The sequence below is a fragment of the Pomacea canaliculata genome, linkage group LG14 (genome assembly GCF_003073045.1).
Source record: "Pomacea canaliculata isolate SZHN2017 linkage group LG14, ASM307304v1, whole genome shotgun sequence".
Taxonomy (NCBI): domain Eukaryota; kingdom Metazoa; phylum Mollusca; class Gastropoda; order Architaenioglossa; family Ampullariidae; genus Pomacea; species Pomacea canaliculata.
Window position 1 is genome coordinate 16,711,151 of NC_037603.1, and position 27,248 is coordinate 16,738,398.

General features: G+C 37.4%; 1 protein-coding gene across 1 annotated transcript in view; it reads left to right on the forward strand.

Moving 5' to 3' along the window:
* LOC112555407 (importin subunit alpha-4-like) overlaps window positions 1–27,248 on the forward strand; it is a 37,802-nt gene that overhangs the window by 4,554 nt on the left and 6,000 nt on the right. The window contains exons 3-13 of the mRNA XM_025223787.1: window positions 686–849; window positions 12,495–12,590; window positions 13,090–13,175; window positions 14,126–14,212; window positions 14,592–14,806; window positions 15,525–15,656; window positions 17,517–17,645; window positions 18,557–18,661; window positions 19,205–19,276; window positions 25,468–25,630; window positions 26,851–26,942. Of these exons, the coding sequence (XP_025079572.1) occupies window positions 686–849; window positions 12,495–12,590; window positions 13,090–13,175; window positions 14,126–14,212; window positions 14,592–14,806; window positions 15,525–15,656; window positions 17,517–17,645; window positions 18,557–18,661; window positions 19,205–19,276; window positions 25,468–25,630; window positions 26,851–26,942 (1,341 nt within the window). The remainder of the gene's footprint in view (window positions 1–685; window positions 850–12,494; window positions 12,591–13,089; window positions 13,176–14,125; window positions 14,213–14,591; window positions 14,807–15,524; window positions 15,657–17,516; window positions 17,646–18,556; window positions 18,662–19,204; window positions 19,277–25,467; window positions 25,631–26,850; window positions 26,943–27,248) is intronic.

Here is a 27,248-nt window from a genome sequence, read left to right on the forward strand (position 1 = left end):
TGCTCTGTAATTGTAACTAAATATATTTTTGAAACATTTGACCGTCGCCATAGCCTTATCACAAGCCTTTAGAATCCCTTGAATACGGAGTGTGTGTGTCCAGCCTTGCGGCGGAATACAAGATGTCCAAGTTGACAATCTCGACTATATTGAAAAATAAGGAAGTAATTAAATGAGCTAGTGTTGCAAAAGGCATTGATACGATCACGAAGCAAACACCTCAGATAATAGAGGAAGTGGAAAAGTTGCTGCTTGTTTTCATTAATGAAAAACAGTTGCGCAATGATAGCATCAGCAAGGCATTCATTTGTGAAAAGGTGCTAGTGATTTACAAAGATTTGTTAAAGGAAACCCCAGGTAAAAGTAGTGCAGTCAAAAGGTTGTTGTTCTTATGTTAACATTATTTATTTTTATTATCTCCCTACTGTTACTTTTTAATTTTATTTACTCATGTTTAGCCTTTTGAATTGTATGATAGGTGATTTTATTAATGTTAATAGGGCAAAATTGGGGCTGGGAACCGATTATTTCTATTTCCTTTATTATGGGGAAATTTTCTTTAGTTAACGACCACTTTAGTTAACAACCACCTTCCAGGAATGGATTGTATTCGTTAACCAAAGTATTACTGTATTACATAATTTATTAAAGAATTAATGATCTTGAATTTGTAAAATTTTTACAGAACAAGCGTGACCAGCACATCTTGAAACGGCGAAATGTTCCAGCACAGGACAGTACTGATTCTGACGATAGCGAGAAACCCACAAGTCAGTCTTTGCAGACCATTGTCCTGAATGCCAACAGCCCTGAGCCCACAGTCCAGCTGTCAGCTGTTCAGGCTGCTCGGTAAAGATGCATGAGTTTTACTAACCCCTCAAAATTTGGATTAACTCATGTCCTGTCATGCATATTATTTATCACCTCCTCCTACCCACTCACCCACCCTAAAAAGGGTGACTTTGATGTAGTTGCATATGGTTTTCCTAACCCTAAGTCTGAATAATTCTTTCCTAATATGTCACTCCTGCAGAAGCAAACATCTTTACAACCACAGGGATAATTTGCAGACTGATGCAAACAAAACACATTGCTCTGTTTGTAAATGAATAAATAGAGGAAGAAACTGTTGGTGCCTCTATGGATTGCTTTTACTATAAATTACTTCCCTTAACCAATAAGGTATGTCGTTATTTTTTAAAATAGGCAGTGAGTCAGTTGATTGAGAGTCATTGTATTGAATAAGTTAAGAAAGAGGGGATATGACTAGGAAAGTGGATAGTTGTAGTTAAAGGTCTAGGATTTGATCCTTGAGGTGCTCAGGTTTGATACCCATTTCAAGCACAAGCTTTTTATTAACATGACAGGGTTCGCAGGGTCCTCACAAGTCCTTACGTAGAGAATTTTCGTCGTAAGGCCTTATAAGTCCTTATATTTGCCATGCGGTCCTTACAATTCCTCACACAGGTCCTTACATTTTCTCTGTGACCCTTACAAGTCCTTATATGGAGGAAATATTGCCACAGATTTATTTTTCATACCTCTTATAAATCCACAAATTTATTTTCGGAGTCGACTTCGGCGCAAAATACAGACGAATCTTCGCCTCGCCGCTATTTTAATCACATGACTGCGAAGTCTCGTTCGCGATGAGAACTTACATTTCATGATATTTTAGTCTTGACGGTTGATCACATTTCTTAGTCTTCTTGATGATTTAAAAAAATGCCGGGAAGTGTTCTTTTCAGGAGAACTTGCTAAAGGAAAAAAAATATAAAGACTGGTTGATGAAAGACTCTAAAGATAAACATTTTGCAAAAGAAAATAAATGGACTGTAATGCTTGACAGTTTCGACTCATTCCATCTTTGGTTTAGCATCAGGATTACGCTCTTTTCATTCTTCAACAGGAGCCGGTTGCACTGATCGGGCGTAAGGCCTTAGTCTGGACGTAGCAAGGGTATAGCACCCGACTTACGACCATTGCATTGCTCCCAACTAAGCGAATTTTAGTCCGCAGCTAGGGAGTAACGTTAGTCCAGCAACAGACTAGCAAATGACTAACTTACGAGCGTCCACAGCAACTCGGTTTTCGTTTATAATTTTCGGAGAAGTAGCATAGGACGACGATGTGAAACTTGTTTTTGGTAGATGAAAGTTATATCCCTTTTCAAAATGGATCTTAAACTTGTTAATCGTTATCGCGAACTACAACAAAATACGGCAAAATCGAGCCTTTGGAGTCATGTTTGCGATTCTATTATTCGGGATGTTTTCAAATAGTTGTAGGAGATACGATCAACACACATGTATAAGTCGACAGTTTCTCCGACAATTCACCGTGTTTCTAAGGCCCTTACAAATCGACTTAATAGGTAAAATACCGATCCAGAGAGATGCAAACAAGCAGAAATAATTTGACGCAATCGCTGGATTTCCAAATGCGTTTGGGTGCGTAAATGGCACCCATGTAAAATACAGGAACCATCTGAGCACGAAAATGACTTTGTAAATAAAAAAAGGTTATCATTCAATAAATGTAAATAAGTTTGTGATAGTGGCATAAATATAATTAACTGTGTTGTTATAAGTATTCTGGAAGTACTCATGACGCCAGGATTTCGACTGAGTCAAAGCTGTAACGAGCTTATAAAGTACATCCCCGATCAGTCACGGGATAAACTCCAAGCCTTTGCATTCCTTGTAGTCACCTTAATTAAAAAAAAAGTTTGGTCTACACATCTGTACTACACTATTTGCCCCTCCGTAGTTGCTAAAACACAGTCTTCTTTCAAAAGGTCTTTAGAAACTTATCTCTTTCTTGAACCAGAGCTTTGATCTTCTAGTACTGTGCATAGCTCTATTTCTCTCTCTCTTCCCCTGTTGATTGTGTGTTTGTGAGAGAGCGAGAGACATACACTGACTTTTGTATTACAGCAAAGAATGGCTTTCAGGTCTTGCAATTATTATTACTTAGATTTCTAGAAAACTTGGAACATTAACATTAATGGTGTATGTTATCAGCGCGCTAAAGATACTTTTTAAGTGCAGATAGGCATCAAAATCAACTCTGATTATTTATTACTAGAATAGTAATACATGTATTTCAGAACGTAGAGAAGACCAAAGATTAATAAATAATACCTCTTTCCGACCGTACATGAGAAAAACTTAAGCATTGATGACTGTCACTTAGGTCCTTACAAATGCATGAAAGGTCCTTATAAGGTCCTTACTTGGCACCATCCTTGATCCCTGGGAACCCTGCATGATCAAAGGATTTACTTCATTTTGTTTTTTGGGGGGTTTTTTTTCACTTTTTTTTTACTTCGCACTCTGGGATGTCAGGCAGCACATTTGGTGACATGGTATGATCTCAACAGTTTTTAATTTTTAATTTTTTTAACTTCATAATAGTCAATCCCAAATAGATGAGAACTACTGCATTCCAAAGTTGAACCATTTCTTCAAAAGTGTCACTCCTTTAGAGTCTGCCAGCAGCAAAATTTCTGATCCAATTTAAGTATTAATTCCATTCTGGTATTAAAAAATGCTGACCAACATGGCAGCAGTGTACTTCCACAAAACTCAGTGGGGGTAACCTTTGAATTTGTCATGAAAATTTACACCGATGATGAAAAAATTGTCATTAGTAATATTCTGATATTTTAATTATTAAAATAGAAAATTCTGCTATTGACACAAATGGAGACGTGTTGCATGGGATAAGGAGTAGTGAAAATGGCAAAATCAGGCCATTTATTAATTGAATGGAATAAGATTGAAGAAAATGTGATCTTGGCTGCATTTTAAACTGAAGACATTGGAGAACACAGTGAGGACAAGTTTTGGAGACCGCAGCACTGTTCTGGACATTGAGAGCATGAGAACTTCAACTTTTAATTACTACAAAACCAATTAAATCTGCTGAGAAAAAAGTGCACACCTCTTAATTGGTTCCAGCTTTTTTATTGATAAGAAAATGCTGAGGTAGATGGTGGAAATAGAATAGATATGTCTGATAGATAATTGACAAACACTGGTAGGTGTGGAAGCCAAGTATTGTTTGTGACACAGCTTCATAATACTAATAAACATTTATAAGCATATTTCCAAAATAATTTGCTCAGAGCACTTAACAAATAAGAGAAACTACAAATGGACTAATCCTAAATAAACTTACTAGCATCCATATATACAGTCATACAACAAATATATACGTACATATACAACAGATATACCCACAGAGTAAATAAAGAATATGCAAGCACATGATCTTGGCATGGTCAAGCAAAGTCATTGATTTTGAAAAATGTCTATAGTTTGAACTTAGAAGTAGTCATAGCATAGACATGAAGGCTGGTGGATAATTTGTTGCAAATTGATGTGCTTGATGTTGGGGGGGGGGGAACCTCTGTCCATATATCTTTGTTTTAGTGGAGCTTGGAGCAGCCTGGTATCAGAAGTGCGAAGAGAGTGAATGATAGTTATATATGTTCAAATCTAGATGATTGTCATATGATAACCAGGAATATGGCTATAATGTTGGTGTCGCACTTCTGCTCCCTCCACCGCCATTTATCTCCCCTGGAATAAGTAGGCCTGTGACTCAGGGGCCACTTACGTCAGGGTGGACCTAGCGCTGGGCTCAGTTGGACTGTGAAATGGTAGTTGTTGCTGCAGGAGATCTCTCAGAGAGGGGAGAATATGCCTGTTAATTGTAAGGCCGCAGTATACCTAGTGCAGGACAACAGTGCTGGTTGCTATTGCCACCGACTGGACACAGTGAATAGGAAGCCAAACTGGATGGTGCCGCATTACTAGTGAGAAGTGGGGGAGGAGGGGATGCAGTGGGAGCAGTAGTAAGTCAGAGTGACCACCTGTCTGTCATGTGTTAGCTATGTAGTGACTGGATGTATCTAGGTAGCAGAATGTTTGGAAGAAAGTGTGTAGTATGCTTGACCAATCATGAGAGAGGTGCCAGAGTCTCAGTGCTCATGAAAGAGGCAGCTATGATCAACTGAGTGATATATCAACCAATTCTCAGACATCAGCAACATTGGAGGGTCCTTCACGTGGCGAGAGACTTTTATGTGAAGAGATAAGTGGCAAGTGTGTGTTAGACGAGTGTAGTGTGCTGTATGTAGTCATTATGGTAGTGGCTCATGATTCCTGGACTAGGCATAGGGAAGTAACGGGACACCTAGAGAACAGCCATATTTGGAATTTTATCATTGTATCATCTCTTAAGTATTAATAATGTCAACTCTTGAATATTAATAATTTTCTTTTATCACACTAAATTGCCTAATGTTTGTATTTGGGATGCGCGGGGGAGAATTACAATAGGGGATCCTTGAGAGCACAGAAAGCACAAAGTTGTTGTGTCAGTGGTGAGATAATGACTGGAATTAATCCTGCAAAGTTCAGAGTAAGCAGTTTTGCAGAAATGAGAAATATCAAACTCTGAGGAATAGTGTTGGATCATCCAGGTGTATCTGTGTATTCCTGTGTCCATTTCATCAGTGTAGCAAGCTCAACAAGAGAAGCTGACAGTGAAACTTACACGTGGTGTAGTGAGAGATGGCATCAGAGGGGAAGTATACAATAACAAAAAACAACAAAAAACTTGGACAGATGCCTTTGGGACCCCATCTATCTATTCCTCTTCGTGCATCAGGTTGCACATAAGGCCTCAACCAGAGTCCGCCACCGATGTCGATCGGCTGAAACCCGCTCTAGGTGACCCCATGTCCAGCCCTTTCCTTTCATCTCCCTTTCCACTGTTCTTCTCCAAGTTTCCTTTGGGCGGCCTCGTTTTCTTCGGCCGTCTGGAGTCCATCGTAGGGCGACTCTGGAAAGGTCTGCTGTCTGCTGGCGGAGCACATGTCCAATCCATCGCCAACGCCTTCGTTGAACCTGCGTGGTGATGGACTCGGTTTCAGTTCTTCGGTGGAGTTCTTCGTTGGTGATGGTATTTGGCCAAAAGATGTTAAGTATGCGCCTGAGGCATCTGTTTTGGAAGACGTCAAGCTTGTTACTGATGGTTTTGGTCATCTTCCAGGATTCTGATCCGTAAAGGAGGGTGCTGATCACATTTGACTTGAAGATTCTCAGTTTGATCTTCTGGCTGATGTTTTTTGCCTTCCATGTGCTCCTGAGTGAGGCGAAGGCCTGGCTGGCTTTCGCCAGTCGGGCTCGAATCTCCACCTCCGCATCCCCTGTGTTTGACATTTTGGACCCAAGATAGGTGAAACTGTCAACTTCCTCAATCTCTTCTCCATTTAGTTTGATGCTGTCTTGGACTCTGGCGTTCACTCTCATACTTTTCGTTTTCTTTGTGCTGACCTTCAAGCCAAGGTTTCCAGCTGTTTCTGAGAAGGCCTTTGTTTTTTCATGCATGTCTTGGTGGCGGTGTGACAGCAGGGCAATGTCATCAGCAAAGTCCAAGTCTTCCAGCGTTGTTGTTGCTGTCATAGTCATGGTCCATCTGATTCCTCTCCTCTCACTGTCGGTGGAAGTCTTCATGATCCAGTCCATGGCCAGGATGAAGAGGAACGGCGACAGAATGCAGCCCTGCTTCACCCCGGTACTGACGTTGAAGGGGTCTGTGAGCTCCGTGTCACAGACAACCTGGGATTTGAAATCGCTGTACAGCATTGCAATGACCTGAACAAGTTTTGCAGGGACTCCGTAATGCCTCAGGATCTTCCATAAGGACTCGCGGTGGATGCTGTCAAAAGCCTTCTCCAGGTCGATGAAATTGATGTACAGCGGTGTGTTCCATTCGTTGCTCTGCTCCAGAATCTGTCGTAGAATGAAGATGTGTTCGGAGCAGGATCGCCCAGGACGAAATCCTGCTTGCTGTGGTCGGAGGTCTTTCTCAAGAGTTGCCGTCAGTCTTGACAAAACAATCTTGCTGAAGACCTTGCTGGTGAGGGAAAGAAGTGTTATGCCCCTCCAATTATTGCAGTCTCCAAGATCTCCTTTCTTGGGTAACTTGAAGATGAGCCCTGTCTTCCAAGCAACAGGGAGCTGCCCTGATTCCCAAACTTGCTTGAAGATTTCAGTCAGCTTGGGAGCTGTCACATTTATATCTGCTTTCAACATCTCTGCTGTTATTCCATCTGCCCCTGGTGCTTTGCCGCTCTTCATTGTCTTGACTGCTGCTGTCACTTCTTCCAGGCTTGGTGGGTCTGTGCAGATGTCAAGGTCTATAGCTGCTGGCTGGATGTCTGCAAGCTGAGGGGGATCTGGTCTGTTCAGAACCGACTCAAAATGTTCCTTCCAGCGCTGTAGTTTTCCTGCCTCTCCCTCGATGACATTACTGTTCACGTCTTTCACTGGCACATCACTGTTCTTAAACCCGTTGTTTAGCTGTTTGTTTATCTTGTACAGTGTCTTCAGGTCATTTTTACTTGCTGCATTTTCTGCTTCATCTGCCAGTTTCTCTATATGGTCTCTTTTGTCGGTTCTTGCCATCCTCTTTACCTCTTTGTTTAGTTTTGCATATCTTTGTCTGAGTTGTTCTTTCAGGCGTTCAGATCTGGTGCTGTTGATTCTTTGTTTGGCTGACTTTCTCTCTTCTATCTTCTTCCATGTCTCTTCTCTGATCCACTGTTCTTTCTTTTTCCGTTGGAAGCCCAGTATTTTCTCTCCTGATTCCTGTAAGACTCGATTGAAGTCGTCTAAGGTCATCTCTTGTTGGTCTCCTAGTGCTTGGAACCTGTTCTTTACTTCCATAGCAAAGGCCCTTTCTATGACTGGATTTTTTAGTTTGCCAGAGTCCACTCTCTGCTGACGTGCCTGTTTTCCTCGTGATCGACGCAGCTTCAGAGAAACTGTGGCTATCACAAGAGTGTGGTCACTGGCAATGTCTGCTCCTCTGTAGGCTCTAACATCTTGAAGTGAGCTCCTCCATTTTCGGTTGATGATGACATGGTCTATCTGGTTCTTTGTGCTCCCATCTGGTGATGTCCATGTTGCCTTGTGGATGTCTTTGTGTGGGAAGAGTGTGCCACCAATCAGTAGGTTGTTTTCTTCACAAAAGTCTGCCAGTCTCTCTCCGTTGTCATTGATGGTTCCGATTCCATGTTTGCCCATGACATGCTCCCTGCAGGTGTTGTCACTTCCCACCTTGGCATTGAGATCGCCGATGATGAGCAACATGTCATGGGCTGGAACGCTCTCTGAGGCTGCTTGGAGCTCATCGTAAAAAGCATCCTTGTCTTCTGCCTCAGAGTCATTTGTTGGTGCATAGCAGGCTAGCACTGTCAGCTTGGTGTACTTTGAATGGAATCTTGCTCTCAAAAGCCTAGGTCCATAAGGCTTCCATTCCAGCAGTGCCTTTTCCGTTTTCTTGTTGAGGAGTAGAGCTACTCCTTCAGAGTGCTGAGCGTCTGATCTTCCTGAGAACAAGATGGTATGTCCTGACGCTAGTCTCCTCTTTCCCGTGCCGGTCCATCTGACCTCACTGACTCCCAGGATGTCCAAGTTGTAGTTGTCAAACTCCTTGACTAATTGGAGCATCCTGCCAGTCTGGTACAAGGTCTGGACGTTCCAGCACCCCACCCTCAACTTTTGCCTCGGCTTCAGTAAATCCACTGTCGGGGCGCCAGCTCCCTTTCGGGTTTGGCTGTCGTCCGTCATTAGTCCAGTCACCTGGTGTGCTTCATTACCTTCGCCATCTGTGACGAGTTCTCTGGTTTTAGTTTCTGTAACATACTTTTTTTTTACATGGTGGGGTTGTTAGCCCTACCACAACCTAATTTACCTCTAGGTGAGGTGTCCACCTTAGTCGCCTCTTACGACATGCCTGGCTGGATGGCAGGGACCCTATTCTTACAATGCTTGCTAGGCAAGCATACCCCGGGGTCCCACAGGGGTTTTGGGACCCCATACCTCGGAGCAAAAGCATCTGAGTGTACACTCTCACATATACAGTCTGAATTCAGTCACTCAGAATTGAAACCAGGGCAGCAAAATCATGATTGCTAAAAAAAAAAAAAAAGTGCTGAAGTCTATGTAAAAGTATAGAATGATTTACAGTATCAAATGCAGTTCAACAACACAAATCAAACACTTTATATCATCATTAGAAGCAGATCATTGGTAACCTTAAGAAATGCAGTACTATGGCTCTTTCTATAAGCAGACTGGAACGGATCAAAGAGATGATTGTGATGCATTTGTACAAGAAGCTGAGAAAGAACATTGTTTTCCAGAATCTTCAAAATTGTTTAGAATTATTTGATACTGGTCTATAGCTGTTTAAACAGTGGTGATCTAGAAATGGTTTCTTTATGAGTGGGCGAACAATAGCTTCAGGAAGTTGTGTAGGGGTGGGGGGACCAGATGCTGGCGTAGATGGTGAAATAGTAGCAGAGTCAAGCACAATAAACATAATCTTGGTGGTGAAGACATGAGCAAACTTCTGTGGAAGTTCTTATGCTGGAAACACTGTTGGGAGTGGAGTACAGGCGGTCCTCAGGTTACGTCAGTTCCGAATTACGATGTTTCGTGGTTATGACACATCTCCCATTTACTGTATAAAGCCTTGTTTCGACTTAAGTGGTTTTGCGTCGTAAATGTTGTAATGCGAACTTAGTGTTCGTGTTCATTATTAAACATATTTTGTATGTGTTTTTTGATAATTACTGTGTTAAGATAGAATAAGTATTTACAGTATGTTATTTAAGTACAGTATGTACGTATGTTCCAACTTAAGCAAAAATCGGTTTATGACGCGAAGTAGGTTTGGAACAACGTCATAAGTTGCGGACTTCCTGTATTGGTATTTCAACCAAACTGCTACTAGCATTAAATAATTGTTGTGCAGGCAAGGATTTTTTCTAAATAAAAAGTAGGCTTTGCATGATGAACAGCGGCTGTAACACGATTCCTGGCTGCCTGAAAAATACAAATTGTCTCATACCATGAAGAAATGAATGAAGATTATTCATGATGAAAAAGCAACATGTAAGGAATGTACTTTGCAAAGGGACTAATTTTCTCATGATGTAAACATTATGTGCACTGCCATGAATAGGTCTTGTGAATTAGTTCATGAGTACAGATAATAAAGCACTCAAGATCATGTAGCATCAAACACATGATTTGCAAATAAAATATGTCCCAAGGTGTTGCTATTTATTCACCCCTTGGCTGGTACCAGTTGTTGGGGGATAGCACATGGATAGAAGCCGCAGCTGACAAAGCTCGCCATCCTCGCTATAATGAACAGGTCCTGCAGAGGGGCCAGGATAACTAGTCTGCTCCTTCACATTCATAAACCAGTTCCCCTGACAACTGGAATCAACCACAGTCTTTGATAAAGAGTCTTGGCAGGTCACAAGACCAAACCAGCCCAAGTTATGCTGCTTACTGTTGTAGGGCTTTTTGGTGCCCTGCAAGTGGGGCGACCATGTTTTGCACAAAGTCATTAGTACTATGTTCTCTGTACAAGATCCAGAACAGCCTCCTCAGGCACTTGTTCTCATATGCCTGGATTCCCCTGTCCGAATCGGCAAGCAGAGCCCACCTTTCACATCAATAAATCAAGATCACACTATGAGGGATGAGTACAGCTTGTACTTCATAGTAGCTCTGATGTTAGGGCTGTGCCAGACCCTGTCCAGCATAGCCATTGCTGCTGTTGCTATTGTGATCCTGGGATAGATATCGGTCATGGTACTGTCGTCTTTGGAGAGGGCGTCTCCCAAGTACAATAAAACCTTCCTATTCAGACTTACCAAAATCAACCAAAATTAGGTTGTAAATGAGAGGGGCCATAGTAGGGAGATCAGCCAGTCTGCTTTCATTTACAGGAGCCTCCAGACTTCACATACCTTTAAATTAAAATTCATTTATTTAAATGTTATAATAAATTTCTATGAAGCTTCTTTGCTCTGGCTTGGCCATGATTATTCTGCCATTGTTAAGTTTGAAGATTTATAGGGAAAATCTCCAGGTTAGAGCAGTCGATCAGTACACATGAACTGTGATAGACAGAGATGCTCTTAAAATGCACTACTGATATTTTTGAATGTGATTTCTGTGAAAGATTGCAATAAAATACAAACAGTCGGTCACAAGAAGTTTAATTTTATGTGACTTGGAAAAAGTTGTTAATGAAGCACAGTTAACTGATGTGCGCTGTTAAGGAGACAATAATTAATGGGAGCTGGTTATTTCAACCAAAAACTGTATCACCTACTATATCGAGCTCTTGTCTGAGTCAAATGGATCCTGCTATACCATCCCACTAAGACGTTTCTTCTCAACACTGAAAGTCAGATTGATACAGCCCCAGGCTAAATGAATGCCCAAGCAGTGTAGCAAGCTCAACAAGAGATACTGACAAATACTGATACTGATAAATCAGTGACACCTGTTTCATATAATTCAAACATTGTGTTGTATAATTTGTTTCTGAATATGTTACCAGTGGCTATTTTTGTTTGGCAAGATGGTCGCTGAACCTGTTTGAGAAATATATGGCTCTGTTGGTAACATTTAATGTTGATATCAATTCTTGTCATCGGAGATCAGTTTGTTTTTCAAGCCTGGATCGATTTGACTTGTGATTTTGGGGTATAAATAATTATAAACGGGGAAGATAGGAAATGTTTAAAAATAGAAAAATCAGATGATGCATCTTAAACTCCTATTTTCCTGTGCTTCAAAACTCATTAATCATCACAGTGTATAAATATTATGATAATGCTGCATGCAGGGTTCGGTACACATGATTTTCTTGCATGTGTTGCATTTATAAGGAGTGCAGGTTGATATATTCTTCAGACTTCCTTATTGGCACCTGTTAACTCCTGTAACATGCATGGCACTGCTTCCTGTTTTTCAGTGATATCAGAAAAATGGTGGGTTTTTCTTCCTGCAACTGCAGTTTCTCTTGCCCATTTAGTGCTGCAGTTCCTGTTAAATTATTATCACCTGCTAGGATGGCAACAAGATCTACACCAACGGAGATGATGGGGTCCTTCATATCACCTATAACATGTTTTTGAACAACTCTGCTAGATATTTTGGCAGTAATTGCCAAATTGTACCCAGCAGTTGAAACATGTCAAGTTGTCAAATTAAATGTGTCTTAATTAAGTCAGTGTATTGGCGTGAAGAAAATTCATGCTCTGGATTCCTGTGAATTTTGGTGAGGACTGGACAAAGGTGTGCACAGGCTTCAAATGCCACCTGCCTGTGCCATTTAAAAAAAAATTGTCAATAAGACAGTTTTATTCATTCAAGTAGTCAAATTTGACCAAATTATAAATCATCAAAACTGCTGGTGGTGGAGGACAACATGCCATCTTCCCAGATATAAATTTAATGTGCTGACACGCTCCTTTCTCTACACATTTTGGATTTGTTTTTTTTTTAAACATAAAATATTAGAGGAGGGATTAAGTGAGGTATTATGTAACTGTAGAAAATGTATGGTATGCACTTACATGTGTGAGAAATATTTTAACTGTGCAGGAAGCTGCTGTCCAGTGATAGAAATCCTCCCATTGATGACCTCATTTCTTCTGGCATCCTTCCAATTCTAGTGAAGTGCTTGGCAAGAGATGACTGGTGAGTAGAGAGAATAGTCCATCATAAAGCTTGAAAAAGGAATTATTGCATCATGCATGCAGGCAGGCTTGGCATTTCCTGGTTCTTATTATCTTTGGACAGTACAATGCTTCTGCTCTAGAGGTGCATGAGAGGTTTTCAAATAATGTTTGTTATAACCATTTAGAAGAGTTTTTGTCTAAAGGTGGCTCATATCCTCTGGAAACTGAACATAATGCACAAATTTTTTATGTTCATCCTCTCAGATGTGGTCATCTGTTGTAGGATTGTTATTTATTTACTCAATTTAAATTGGAGCGTTGTTTTAGTACATTAGAAGTAAATCATTAACATTTTAAATCCAAAATAAACTGGAAATAGTTTTTCTTTGAATTTTTTTTTAATTCTCAGGTGAACATCTTTAATGCATTCGGAGTGTTAGGTTGTTTTGCCATTGTTAATGGTTATCATTCAAGTGTCAGCCCATATTAATTGGGTTGATGTTCTTGTTTGTGTGTAGCCCATCTTTACAGTTTGAGGCTGCCTGGGCCCTTACAAATATTGCTTCAGGAACATCAGCCCAGACACAGGCAGTTGTCAATGCAGGTAATTGTTACTTTGTTGGTTAATAATAATTTCTGAATCCCATTCTCCCTTTCCTTGGTCAGGATAGTCACATCAAAGGAAAAAGCATTTTTCCAAAAATGGCATTGCGATCAGTGAGATTTTGTTTTGGAGTATATTTTTCTGTTACTGACTACCCAACTGTGGGTTTGCTAAAGTTGTAAATATTTCGCTTGTAAACTAAAGAGTCAGTCCATTGATTTGATACAGTTACTGTTTGATTGTTTTTTTATTAGAGAAGTTTTATGTATAATTTCAAACTACTTCTTCAGATGTTGTCTTTTGTTTTTCCTTGCTTATGTTTTCCCTGGCACACTTGCAAGGAGAAAGAAATACAATATGTGCAAGAACCTAGTACATTAAAAATTAACATGCGTGTGTGTGTGTGCGCATTCTCAGACGAAAAATCCATACCACAGAAAAGATAACTAGTTTTTTAAAAGACCATAATAATAGGCAGAATTTTCTGCTAATTGTCATTTTCAAAATCACTTATTTAATTAAATTGAACATTTAGCCCAGTAGCTACACTGTGTCAATAAATGATAAAAAATTACAAGGAATGAAGAAAACAGAAACATGAGCAGTGACCTGCTGTAATATAAAAAACATGCTTTATCATTAAGGTAATCAAAAATCTTTGAAAAATAAAAACAGTGAGATTATATACTGTAAATATATTTGACTATGTTTGAGGTTTAACTGAGAGAGAGTATCAAATGGAGCTGATGTTATGGAGTTAATGGTAAGCAAAGCAGCAAAGGTTTAAAACATAATTGTCAAGACATGCCAGCTGTGAATGTGAAGTAGAACTTACATTATGGATCTGTTGATCAGATTAAAGACACCAGAAACATATGTTTGGCTGATATTCAGCTGTTCACTTTTTTGAGCTTGAAACTGATAATCTGGAATCAATTTTGTATGATCAGAAGCTGTGCCTTACTTTCTTCGGCTGCTTCAGTCACCACATCAAAATGTCTGCGAACAAGCTGTATGGGCTTTGGGAAATATTATTGGTATGTACTGGTATTTTGATACATCGAAAACTTTTCTAGTCTAAAAGAAAGCTCACTATTCTTGCTAGTTACTATTTTACATGGGGTTAATGACTGCTGGTTCGTCAGACTTTCGATGGAGAATAATAACTGGAATCAGTTTACATAGAATATGTATTTCTTGAATTATGCAGTGTTCTGTGAGAGCATTTTTTGTTTGTTGTATAAAGTTTATTGTAATCTTTTTCCAGATCATATATATGCATAGACTTGGGTAGGTCTAATATATTCTCGCATAAAATATGCTCAGTGGATGCTAAACATTTCTTCCATTACAAAAAAATATAAGTTGAAAAATAAGCATGAGTTTTGAATGTGCATGTTATGTATGCACGAGCAGGTGATGGTCCCAGTTGCCGTGACTATGTGATAAGTCTTGGAGCTGTGCAGCATCTCCTGAACTTTATTAATCCAAATATTCCCCTGCCCTTCTTGAGGAATGTGGCATGGGTGGTGGTGAACCTTTGTCGCAACAAAGAGCCACCCCCTCCAACAGAAACAATTCAGGAGATTCTGCCTGCCTTGTGCCAGTTGATCCACCATACCGATGTCAATGTAAGTAAACAGGCAAATCTCCACAAGTCGTAATATACTGATTGGATATCAGTAACAGCAAAAACAGATTATTTTTTATCATCTGTTTTATTAATTTACACCTAAGCTTATAGTGTTATAGTTGAAGAATATATGTAGACCACCATTTCATAAAAAAGTCTTCTGAGAAATGAGTTTTGATGTCTGGTAAACAATTTCCTGCACTCAAAGCCACAAATTAGAAAATTAATTCTTACAATTATTTCAGCCGAATTTTGAGACTTCATTTTTCTTATATCACTAAAAATGTAATAAAGATGTCAATAATATATATTCAAAATCATATTTTTTTCTAAATAAATTACAGTATTATTATTGAATTATTTAGCTCACATCAACTCTATGCCTTGAAAAATCATTTAGGGAGCACAGATTAAACCCATTCCCCCCCATTCCCTATAAGAATTACCTCTAGTAGTGGTACTGAAGACAAAGCTGTAAACTTACTTGAATTACCTTTCTGTGGTAAGAATATACTAATACACATAATTTCTTCCTGGGGCATAGACTTGCTGTAAATATGTTTTATGTCCATGTGACCAATACTAGGTGTTTATAAGTGTTGTCCTTCTGATCAAAATGATGTAATGATGATAATGATTAAATTAATCATGATCATTATTTTTCTTGTTTATTTTTTGTAAACTGCATCCAAAAAAAATGTTTTTGTTGGTTACAGATTTTGGTAGATACAGTTTGGGCGCTGTCATACCTGACAGATGGTGGTAATGAACAGATTCAAATGGTCATTGATTCTGGTGTTGTTCCTTTCCTTGTACCTCTGCTTAGTCATCAAGATGTTAAAGTACAGGTAGGATTAAACATGATATATACGTGTGTATGGGTGGGTTTTTTTGGTTTTTGTATTTTGTTTTTTAAAGAGAGAAAGGGGAACTGTTTACCAAGTCACTATATCTGGATCATGTGTTGTTTACAGATCTTGCCTAGTGTGCATAATTTCTTTCTGTAACACCAATTTATAGGGCTGGATATCTGTCATTTGGGTACTCCAGGTTCCACCTTTTGATCACAAAGAAATGATCTCCTAATTATCTAAACAGTTTGATTAAAATTTTTGCCCTTTATCGATGAGTCTGTGCAGTATTACATCAATATGCATTTTAGTCTCCCTTGGGCCTGACTGGCATTTTTGTTTCTGTAAACTATAATGTCTCATGGTGTGTTAGCACATTCTGCATATTGTAGTGCCTCATTGTTCTGTTAATAAGTTTTTCTATACACTACAGTGTCCCTACAGCCTGCTCCTGGCACTTTTTGTGTACAATTTAATTCCTCTTTAAAGTTAGTAGTGAGTACTGTCTCTCCATTATGGATTGTTATGGATAATTTTGGAGAATTATGCATGCATGTAATTTCCATTCACGATTATGGGTTTGACGCCTTCTGGTTTTGATGTAGGCTTGGTTGCAGAATGTGTAATATTTGAACAGTATTTGTGCTTACCACAAAACAAATTGTCGTTAAAACATTTTCAGTAAATTGCATTCAGCCTGAGTTCGTTTTAGATGGCCAGCTTTGGTTCTCATGAATTTTCTAAATAGAGAAAAAAATAAAGTTACTATTGAGGAACTAAAAATTCTCAGCAGACAATAGGTTTCAGTGAAGCAAAATTAAAATATCTTTTAAAAAATGTCCTTCTCATTTTAAAACAGTATTTCTATGCCTTGTAAATCAAGATGATGAGGAAGAGGTATTAATGAGGCAGATAAAATGTTTTACATCAGCCCAAATCCAATCATTTTCTTGAGCAGGATACAATTCTAGAATAAAGATATACATGTTTTTATCAGCTGTTATTTTTATCATTTGTCAAAACTACTGAAATAAAATGATTTTAACCAGTACTATATAAAAATCATAATTGGAAAATTAAACATGACTGAGAAAACAGAATGCCTGACCCTTCCTCTTATGATCTAGTCCTCCATTTTTACCTGAATGACTAACTTAAAATAATTGTAGATTTTAACTTGTGTGGCTTATTTTTACTGAAATAATCATTGATTATGGAAGATTTACTCAAAAACATTTACAGCTTAATTAAAATAGTATCATATCAGTCTGTCCTTATGAAACTATATTCTGCATGGAGAATGAACACCAGTAGTAGACAACTTTCTCGTATGTGTAATACTATCAAGCTTGTATTTTTATTGTTAAATGCTTGTACCATGGCTCACATTTATGCTTGTCTCAGTTTGGTACATTTTGGAAATAGATGGCACCTCTCTGAACAAAATATTCAAGACATACTGTAAACTTTTTAGTCTGCAGAGGAGGTATGCACTGTTTATGCCTCATCCATGATACCAGTGTCTGAACTGGGTGTACCAAATATGATAAATTTCTGCACATTTCTTTTGCGCATCTTATTATGAAAAGGACCATAATGCCTCTGTGATCTCTTACTGGTACTTTTTCTGTGCAGTAAGTAGTCCATCTCTAAAATGTATATTAAAATATTACTGCTATAGCACAGAAAGACTTTAAACATAAAAACTGTTTTGTAGCATTAGATGTAAACTGGTTTGCAATGTCCCATGCCTTTAAGGAGAAGTCAGATTTGTGTGTATAAAAAATTTTTTTTGTTGGTCTCTTTCAACATAAGCTATGGCATTCATATAAATGAGGTTATTTTGATTGTTTGCAGACAGCTGCTTTGAGAGCTGTAGGCAACATAGTAACAGGCACCGATGAGCAAACTCAAGTTGTTTTAAACTGTGGGGCGCTGAACCACTTCCATGCTCTTCTGACACATCCGAAGGAGAAGATCAACAAGGTTAGTTTTCTTATGAGGAGCTTCATTGTCAGTATTATATAGGTATTATGACTTTATTAATAAGCACTTTTTAAAAAAATCTGTTAATAAGCAAACATTTTAGAGCAGTGGCATTCTACACAACAGGTGACATATTTACAGAGGTTTTCACCCTTCCCTCTACCCATCTTTAACAGTAATATGGTGTCTACATAGCTTATATATGCATTTGAAAAACTTAGATGCAGTTGACAAATAAGATTAAGTTGATGAAAGCTGTATCTGTATTAGCTGGTTGATGGGAAATGATGACAAAAGAGTCGAGGTTTGTGTGAATGTGTGCGTATTTGTGTGTGAGTGAGTGAGAGAAACAAAAGGCTCAGTTGGCAGATCTGATATCAAGTTTGATTAGATGGGAGTGCATATGAGACAAAAGAATCCATATGTACTTTTTTTGTACAACTTCACAATTTGTTAATGCTCTCACTTTGGCACAGTATGTAATGTTATTTTGAAGTGCAAAAAGTCTGCAAAGATTGCCCTTTACTGCCGAAAGGCAGTGAATCAGTGTTTTTTGTTCTACATCTTTGTAACTATTTCATGACTTTGTTTCAGCATAATGAGTCCACCTTTGGCTATGATATTGCACTTCATAAATTCTTATTGATTATTATTATTAAAGGCCTCTGTAGTGTTGCTTAGCTATTAAAAAAATTAGTTCTCAGATTTAATATTGATTGAGAATAGTGATGGCAGTTTGAATTTGCAAATTTTGATTATTCCATTTACAAATATAGGTTTTGGTATTCTCTTCTTTTGTTTGGTTAGTCACTTGGATGGTTAAGATTAGGTTGTTCAGTTGATGAACCTTGTTCCACTCATTAGGACATTTAATTTGCATGATACTTGATGACTGCTGGAATGTTTTTCAGGAAGCTGTATGGTTTCTTTCAAACATAACTGCTGGCAACCAGCAGCAAGTACAGGCTGTTATAGATGCTGGGCTCATTCCACTTATCATCCATCACTTACATGGGGTGAGAAAGAAGTTTGAACTATCTGGTTATATTTCACATGCCTAGTCACATTTACTGTTAGTTTCTATCTTTATTAAAACCTGCCTTATAGACTTATTTAGATATCTTGTTAATTATTACATAAGTTTTCAAATTCTTACAAATTAATCATATAAAGAGACAAAGGCTTTTGTGCTGCTCAGGCTTTCTCTTGATTTTTTTTTAATGTAGCCTCATATCCTTATGGCATTTATTCTTTTAAGCAATTGCAACTCTCTAAGAGCTCAAACTTCTAGGGATGAAGGCAATATAAAGGAACAATAATGAGTATATTCACAGGAAATTTGTATGGTCATTAGCTTGAGTACATTACTAACCCTAACCCTGAATTTCATTTTCCTTTGAAAAATACTTTTGCCTAGCATCTCTTTCATCACACTTTTCCTTTTTCACACAAACATGCAAAATGGCTGTTTTTTATTATTGCAGAAACAGCTACCTGCTATTGCAGATTGTATATTTGGAACAATTTAAAATATGCATTTATTTCTATCAATTTTTCAGAGCGATTTCCAGACCCAGAAGGAAGCAGCTTGGGCTATCAGTAATCTTACAATCAGCGGGAAAAAAGAACAGGTTTGTACATGAGATTCACTAGCATGATTTGCATGTACAGATGGGAACTATTTAAGGCCAGGCACCGGTCATAAAATTGTCAAAAATTTTACATTTTGGCCATTTTGAGATTACTTCATACTGTCAAAGTTTATATTTTGTTCTATTCACTCACCAAGTGGTTTTTCATAGAACAATCTAGAAATATGTCTATTTTGTCAATGAAAACATCTACTTCTATCCTATTTACTTTTCCCGAGCGCAGAATTAGCGAGAATAGAGAATGTTTGAGACATAGCAACACACCTCGCCACGTGGGCAACTGTGTCACATCGTATATCGGTCGAAAGGTCAAGACTTGAATTTTCAAACAAAGGCTGAGTCAGAACCCATAGAAGGCCCCAAGCTATGATACGAGCTCTTTTCTAGACGACACAAAGGGTCGGAAACTTCCTTATATGGACGCTTGCGTAAACATACTTTGCATATAGCCAATCAGAATTCACTAATGCCGACCTAGACGGGGTCATAGGGCACACGAACACGCTTCGGCTGTGCTCGGGTATCCCACAAGGCAACTGTCATGGCCTCCGGATGTATAAACAAATGGCGACAGCAAGTCAAAGCTTGTTCTGTGATATTTTCTTTTCTAAGACATTAACGTTGATATTAAATGTTCATTGTGCCTGTCAGACGCTCATTTCTTCTCACAATACCACGTGCGAAAAAATAAAAACCACGTGGACATTCTTAGACCGTCGTAGCAGCTATAAAAAGTAACTTAGTGAACCGAATTCGGCTGTCGAAATCAGCATCAGTCATGTGGTAAGCGAGCTGAAAATAAAGCGAAGTTTTAATTTCTGCTGCAAAGCTCGGTAGTAATCAGGACTAGATGCGAACATTTACACATTTGAGTCAACTTGCAATGCTAGTTATTTATGTACTTTGTCAGGAATGTAAGGAATCAGAGCTTTACATCATTAACACAGATAACAAAGGTTGGGTGGGGGCTGGGTTGTCTTACTCAAACCAAATGTAACAAACAGAATGTGAAGACAATTATGTGTAACATTCCTAACAAACAGAATGAAAACTGCTATCTAGTCAAGTTTGTAGCCATTCAGTGTCTAGAGAGCACATCATTGTCAGCCCCCTAAAAGGCCATGCAGACAGCTGGTGCTTTTCCCAGAAATCTTTGACAGAAAATAAGATAGCCCCTAGCCACAAAAATCAACCATCTTTAATCCATGTGACTACAGAGGTAATTCATAAAATAATCCTAGCATACAGAGGAACAGAACATGAGCAGCTGCTCAAATTATGGTGCACTCAGTGATGTATCTCTAGATTTCATGAATAGGTTATCTTATTCCTATTTGCCCCCACTGGAGCATAGGGCTGCAAGAATTGGTTATACTCCCCTATAAGCTTTTGAAATAATTTCTTTAATTGATGTTTATCCCATCACCCTGCAACTGAAGGCTAAGAAAGATGAGAGTGTTTCCTACTAATGGTGCTACTTCAGTAGATGCTCGCAAAAATTGGAAGCAATATATGTGATATCGCGCATCACTAAATGTTAGATAGCAAAAGACCAAAGATGGCAAAAACCATGAAGCTAGTGGACACTGAACTTCTATATAACTAACTAAACCTATAACTGTGTTGCTCAATGTTTGCAAACACCATTGTTTTTATTACTGTGTACTTTTCTGAAGCCTGGTCAGCATTTGGGTACACAACACAACCATGTTGACTTTTCTAAAAGTGAATAAAATAATTAATTTTATTAGTTATGTTAAAGTTATATGTAGTACCACATTGAAAGATGGTTATATTTTTCATTCAACAGGTAAATTACATGAAAGGCTTAGATAAAACAAAGTTACTAAGCTTGAACTTTGTGATCTCACTTTTTCCGTTCCTTTGTTTTTGTTACAGTTTGTTTACTTAAAATCCCTATAACTTAATATTGACATGTGATACAGGCCTAAAATTTGAATGAAGTTTTCTTTATACATATTAAAGCATTTCAGGGAGAGGTTTTTTAAAAAAAATTAGTGGTTTAGTAGTTACTAAGCTTTCACTTTGTTTTACCTCGCCTTTTTAGTTTCTTGTTTTAGCAAGCTTGTTTACTTCAAAAGCTTATAACTTTATATTGACATGTGATACAGACCTAAAATTTGGTTGAAATTTTCTTTATTCATATTTAAACATTTCTATGAGAACTTTTTAAAAAAATATTGAGTAGTTTAGTAGTTACTAAGCTTTCAATTTTTCTGTCCTCGTTTTCTCAGTTTCTTGTTTTGGTTAGAGACTGTTTACTTCAAAAGCTTACTCCTTCTTTTTGACAAGAGATATAGTCCTGCAATTTGGTTGAGCTTTTCTTCATACAAATTTAAACATTTGTAGGAGAGCTTTTCAAGAAATATTTAGTATTTTGGTAGTTATACCGTTTTAAATCAATTTCTTAAAATTTAACACAGTGTTTTAAAAAAAAATTCATTAAAAAAAAACTAAGCCGATTTTGCAAAATCCCCCTCCTACGTTTGTAGATCTTACTTTTAGGTAACTATTTCAAACAGAATTTTGAGTCTACTCACAAAATTGACGAAGTTATAAGCTTTTTAAAATGTTTGTTTGGGCGCCATTTTGGATTGTTTCCATGGCAACCGATAGCGCGACGAGTGCAGTAAAACCATTTTTTGAAACTTCATTCAAGGGCTAAATAGCTGATACAAAAAAATCCGCGCTATCCCATGAAACAAAAAACTTTTTTTTTCGACCGGTGTCTACCCTTAAATGTAACACTTTGATTTTCTTTAGACTAAAATAGTAAATAAGATAAAAGGAAGGGGCATGTTTTGTAAAGAATATGAATATGGGAGATTTTAATACTGTTTCACTTACAGATAATGCTTGAAACTGTATTGTGCTGTTTTGCAGACTGGTTGGGCAGAAAAGAGGTGTGAAAATAATACATTGATTTTGATGACAATGGCTATCACCTATTTATATCCACCACCTTCCCATCATTGAGTCTTTTATACGAGTATTAAGGCCAAGTACGCCCCCTTGAAATTAATGCATATTATGAATGTTCAACAAGTCTTCTCTAGGTGGTTTTTCATAAAACCATCTAGAAATATATATTACGTCACTAAAGACAATGATTTCATACTTGCTTTTGTCAAGCGCAGAATTAGCAAGAATAGAGAATGTTTGGGACATAGAAACACACTTGCCCTTTTGAGAAAAACATCACATATCGTCAGAGCTTTCAAACAAAGGCTAGGTCGAGGATGATAGAAGGTTCCCTTTGCTATGATTCGCACTCTTTTCTAGACAAGGCAAAGGCTCAGAAATTTCCTAAAATGAATGCATGTGTAAACGTACTTTGCATATACTCAAATCAGAATTCATTAACGCTGACCTTGGCGGGATCATTGGTCAACATGCATCAAAAGTTTTCAGGCATCCCATAATCCAACTGTCATGGCTTACAGATGTAAACAAATGTCAACAGTAACTCAAAGCTAGTTCTGGAATACTTTATTTCTGAGACATTAACCCTACATATTAAATGTTCACTATGCCTGTCAGATGCTCATTTCTTCTTAGAATACCACATGCAAAAAAATTCTTAGACATTCTTAGACCATTGTAGCAGCTAAAAAAAATATAACCTTTTAAATCTAATTCTGCTGTAGAAATCACCATCATGTGGTAAGCATCTCGAAAAAAAAAGAAGCAAAGTTTTGATTTCTGCTTCAAATCTCGGTAATAATTAGGACTAGATGTGAATGCTTACAACTTTGAGTGAACTTTCTGTGCTTGTTATTTAAGTACTTTGTCTGGAATATAAGGAAACAGAGCTTTACATCGTTTGCGCAAAGATTTTTAAGGGGTGATTTGTATTTTAAAATTTAGTTACAATATTAACATGCATATAAACTTAGAAACACTACTGACTTTATTATTAGCTTCTGAAATAGCAGATAGAAAAAAAGTCTTCATACAGCTGTAGCAATGAATTTATTGTCAAGCATGGATATTGTATCGGAAGCAGCCAACATTGTATATAAAAGATCTGGATCTATTTATATAAAAATACTGCTTAATGGTTATTCTATTGCATGTAAGTCAAACCCTTGCCCTGGTTGTCAACAAGAAAAAGAACGAAATAGACTCGTGTACATACATACTTTCACATCTTGGGCCACAGTCCTAGAGACTTGCTAAGGAACAAAGGAAGTTTGTCTTATTCAAACCAAATGTAACAGAATGTGTGCAGACTGGCAATTATGTATGATTAATGATATTCCTTACAAATAAAATGAATGTTATCTAGTCAAGTGTGTAGCATTCAGCATCTAGAGAGCACATCATTGTCAACCGCTGGTTTTCCCAGAAATCTTTGACAGAAAATAGGGAACCACCTAGCCACAAAAATCATGTATCTTTATCTGACTACATAGGTAATTTATAAAATAATCCTAGCATACAGAAGAACAGAATGTGAACAGCTGCTCAAATTCTGGTGCACTCCATGATGTATGTCTAGATTCCATAAATAGATTATGCTCCCCAAAGAGTTCTTTCCTGAAAGTTCAGTTCTGTGTGCAGTTTGTCTTTAATGAAGAAGCTTTTGAATTAATTCCTTAATAAAAGAATGATATGTTGATGTTCATCCCACCACCCTGCAACTGCTGACTAAGAAAGACAAACAGTGTTTCGTACTAATGCAGCTATTTCAGTTGAAGCTCACAAAAACTGGAAGCAATATGTAAGGCAGCGTCACTAAATGTGATGGCTAAACCTATGAAGCTAGTGGACGCTGAACTTCTATAAAACTAACTCAACCTATAACTGTGTGGCTCAATGTTTGCAAGCACCATTTTTTTATTACTGTGTATTTTTGCAGCCTAGTCAACATTTGGACACACAACAGCAATCATGTTGACTTTTCTAAAAGTGAAATAATTGTATTAGTTGTGTTAAAGTTATATGTAGGAAAACATTAAAAGGTGGTTATATTTTTCCATCAAACATAAATAGCATGAAAGGCTTGGATAAAACAGAGTTACTAAGCTTTCACCTTTTCTGTTCTCGCATTCTCTCAGTTTCTTGGTTTTGTTAGCTTATTTACTTCAAAACCTGATAACTTTATATTGACATGAGATATAGGCCTGAAATTTGGTTAAGATTTTCTTTGTACATATCTAAACATTTTTATGAGGGCTTCAAAACAAAATATTTAGTAGTTTATTGGTTTCTAAGCTTTCACTTTTTTCCTCGCCTTTTCAGTTTCTTGTTTTAGTGAGCTTGTTTATTTTAAATGCTTGTAACTTTATATTTGCATGTAATATAGACCTGATATTTGGTTGAGTTTTTCTTTATACCTGAAATTTGGTTGAGATTTTCTTTATACAATTCTAAACATTTCTTTGAGGGCTTTTAAAGAAATATTTAGTAGTTTTACTGTTTTAAATCAAATTTACTTAAATTTTAACACCTTTTAAAATGAATAAAAAACTAAGTTGATTTTGCATATTCCCCCATATATTATTGTAGATCTTCCTTTCAGGTAAAAAAAAGACATAAGCTTTTTTTTTGTTTGTTTTGGCGCCATTTTGAATCGTTTCCATGGCAACCGACAGCGTGACAAGTGCAGTAAAACTATTTTTTGAACCCCCAAATTAAGGATAAAATAGATGATATTAAAAAATCAGCGATATTCTGTGAAATTTTTATTTTTCATGGCATGTTAGGTCTTAAAGATACATTGAGCACTAGTCCTAAGCACATTCACTATGCCTGCTCTCCCTTGCCCCACCCCCCATCCCAAACTCCTCCTATTCTATCTCTTGATTAGACTGTCCTGCAATACCCCTTTGTTGATTACTTTTCATCATTACTGTTACCTGTGTTTTTACTGTCTTTCGATTTGTTAGTGTTACCCATCTTTTTTGTTTCTTTATGTACTGCAGATAAAGCTACTTTTTATATCAAGCGCTGAATGCATGATCCTTCATCTCATACAGAACCATAATTGTTTGTAATACATCTTTATTATTAGTAGTAATGCAGAGTTGGTCTATTTGACTGACAGAACCATAAGAAAGGAGAGGCTGCAGTTTGCCAGTGGTAAAGGGGCTAATGGTTTAAAAAAAACTTTGGAAATTTGAATCTTATATGTTCTTGTTTTTCAGGTGGCTTATGTGGTAGAACAAGGAGTTATAGCCCCTTTCTGTAACCTCCTTAGTGTCAAAGATGCACAGGTGGTTAATGTGGTGCTCGATGGCATCAACAACATTCTCAAGATGGCAGGAGATGACTTAGAACCTATTTGCCAGATGATTGAAGAATGTGGTGGTGAGTTACTTGAGTGTTTCTCCTTAATGCCTTCTTGATAAGGTGTGGGTGGGGGCAAGCTTCTAGCAGATCAAAGAACAAAGTGACTTTAAGATGTTAAAAGGAAGCACTTTTAATTGAAGTTGCAATGTGCAGAGCTCTTATTAACTATAGTTAAAGGAGAGATGGGTTCCAGCATCAAAAAGCCAATGATTTAAACATGTTTGTAATGAAGAACAGACCTAAGATACCTTAAATTTAAATTCTTCATGAGTACAAGTACACGGAAAGTATTTTAGTATTGAGACAAGTTTTCACCAAAAAAAAAAAAATTGAAACATTGCATGATATCTAGAATGGCTTCAATGCTCTGTTGCTTTTAGTTTACACTTAGAAAGTGTTGCAAGTGCTTGTTTATGCATACTTATGTAAGTGTGAGAAATCTCTATACATGTATGTAATGTTTAAATATATGTGTGTGTTCGTGTGTCCATGACGTGTGTTGATATTGCCCTTAATGAAGCACAATTGACTGTGTGCTGGTAAAGAGACAACAGTGAGCAGGGGCAGGTTATTTTGGCCCATAAAAGCATATCAATCCCACCATGACCACACTATCCCATGTAAGAGTACATTGTCCCAACACCTATAGTCAAATAGACCCTAGACCTCACATGTATTGGACCATCATCACAGTAGCCCGTGAAAATTCTGAGGGTCACTGCATTTCCGATAAGCTGCTGGTGTGCAGGGGATATTTTCTAGCCACAGATCTTAGCGAGTCATGAAGTGCACACACCACCAACCTGTGGAGACATTTTGTGTTTTTATATTTGTAGATTTTTATATCTTGTGTACAGATTTTTCTCTTGTATCAGAGGCTATTTGAGCAACACACTTCTAATGTTAAACACTTTGAGCCCGTAAATCTATTTAGGCAATCAGTTTGTAGAAACACAATGCACAATACAATTTTAGAACTTTAAAAACTTTCAAATAAGATAAAACCGCTTAAGCCAAACTTTCCCATTAGCACTTTTTTTAACATTTCTAAAACAGCGTAGAACAAATTAAAAAAATTTTTTAATTTGCTTCTTGAGAACAGCATCGAGTTTAGGAAACATGCCATGCAACTAGCCTCAGAAATGCAGGTTTGTGCAAATTTGTTGTAAAATATGTACATATTTGAGACATTGGAGAATAATTTAAAAAACAGTTTCTTTTTTAATTTAAATTGACAGGTTTGGACAAAATTGAGAGCTTGCAAACACACGAAAATGAAGATATCTACAAATTAGCCTATGAAATTATTGATCACTACTTTTCTGATGAGGTAAGTTTTGCTTACGTTATTATGCTGTCTTAGACTTACGTTACAACTTATCTTTCTTTAGTTATTACATTGCTGGAATAACTGACAGCTGAGTCAGAGATATCAGTATTTCTAGTCAGCTTAGGAAAAATTCATAATGCTTAAAAGTGGAGAGAAGTCCCTAGATAATTCTATGATATGCAGCTTTCCTTTATTATGGTAATATATGCATACCTGCCGGGGCATGCTGTGCATCTTTTCTTTTAGTTCTCTATTGTATATTTTATCTTGTGTGATCATGTACGTCTTCAACCAATGAGGCATTAT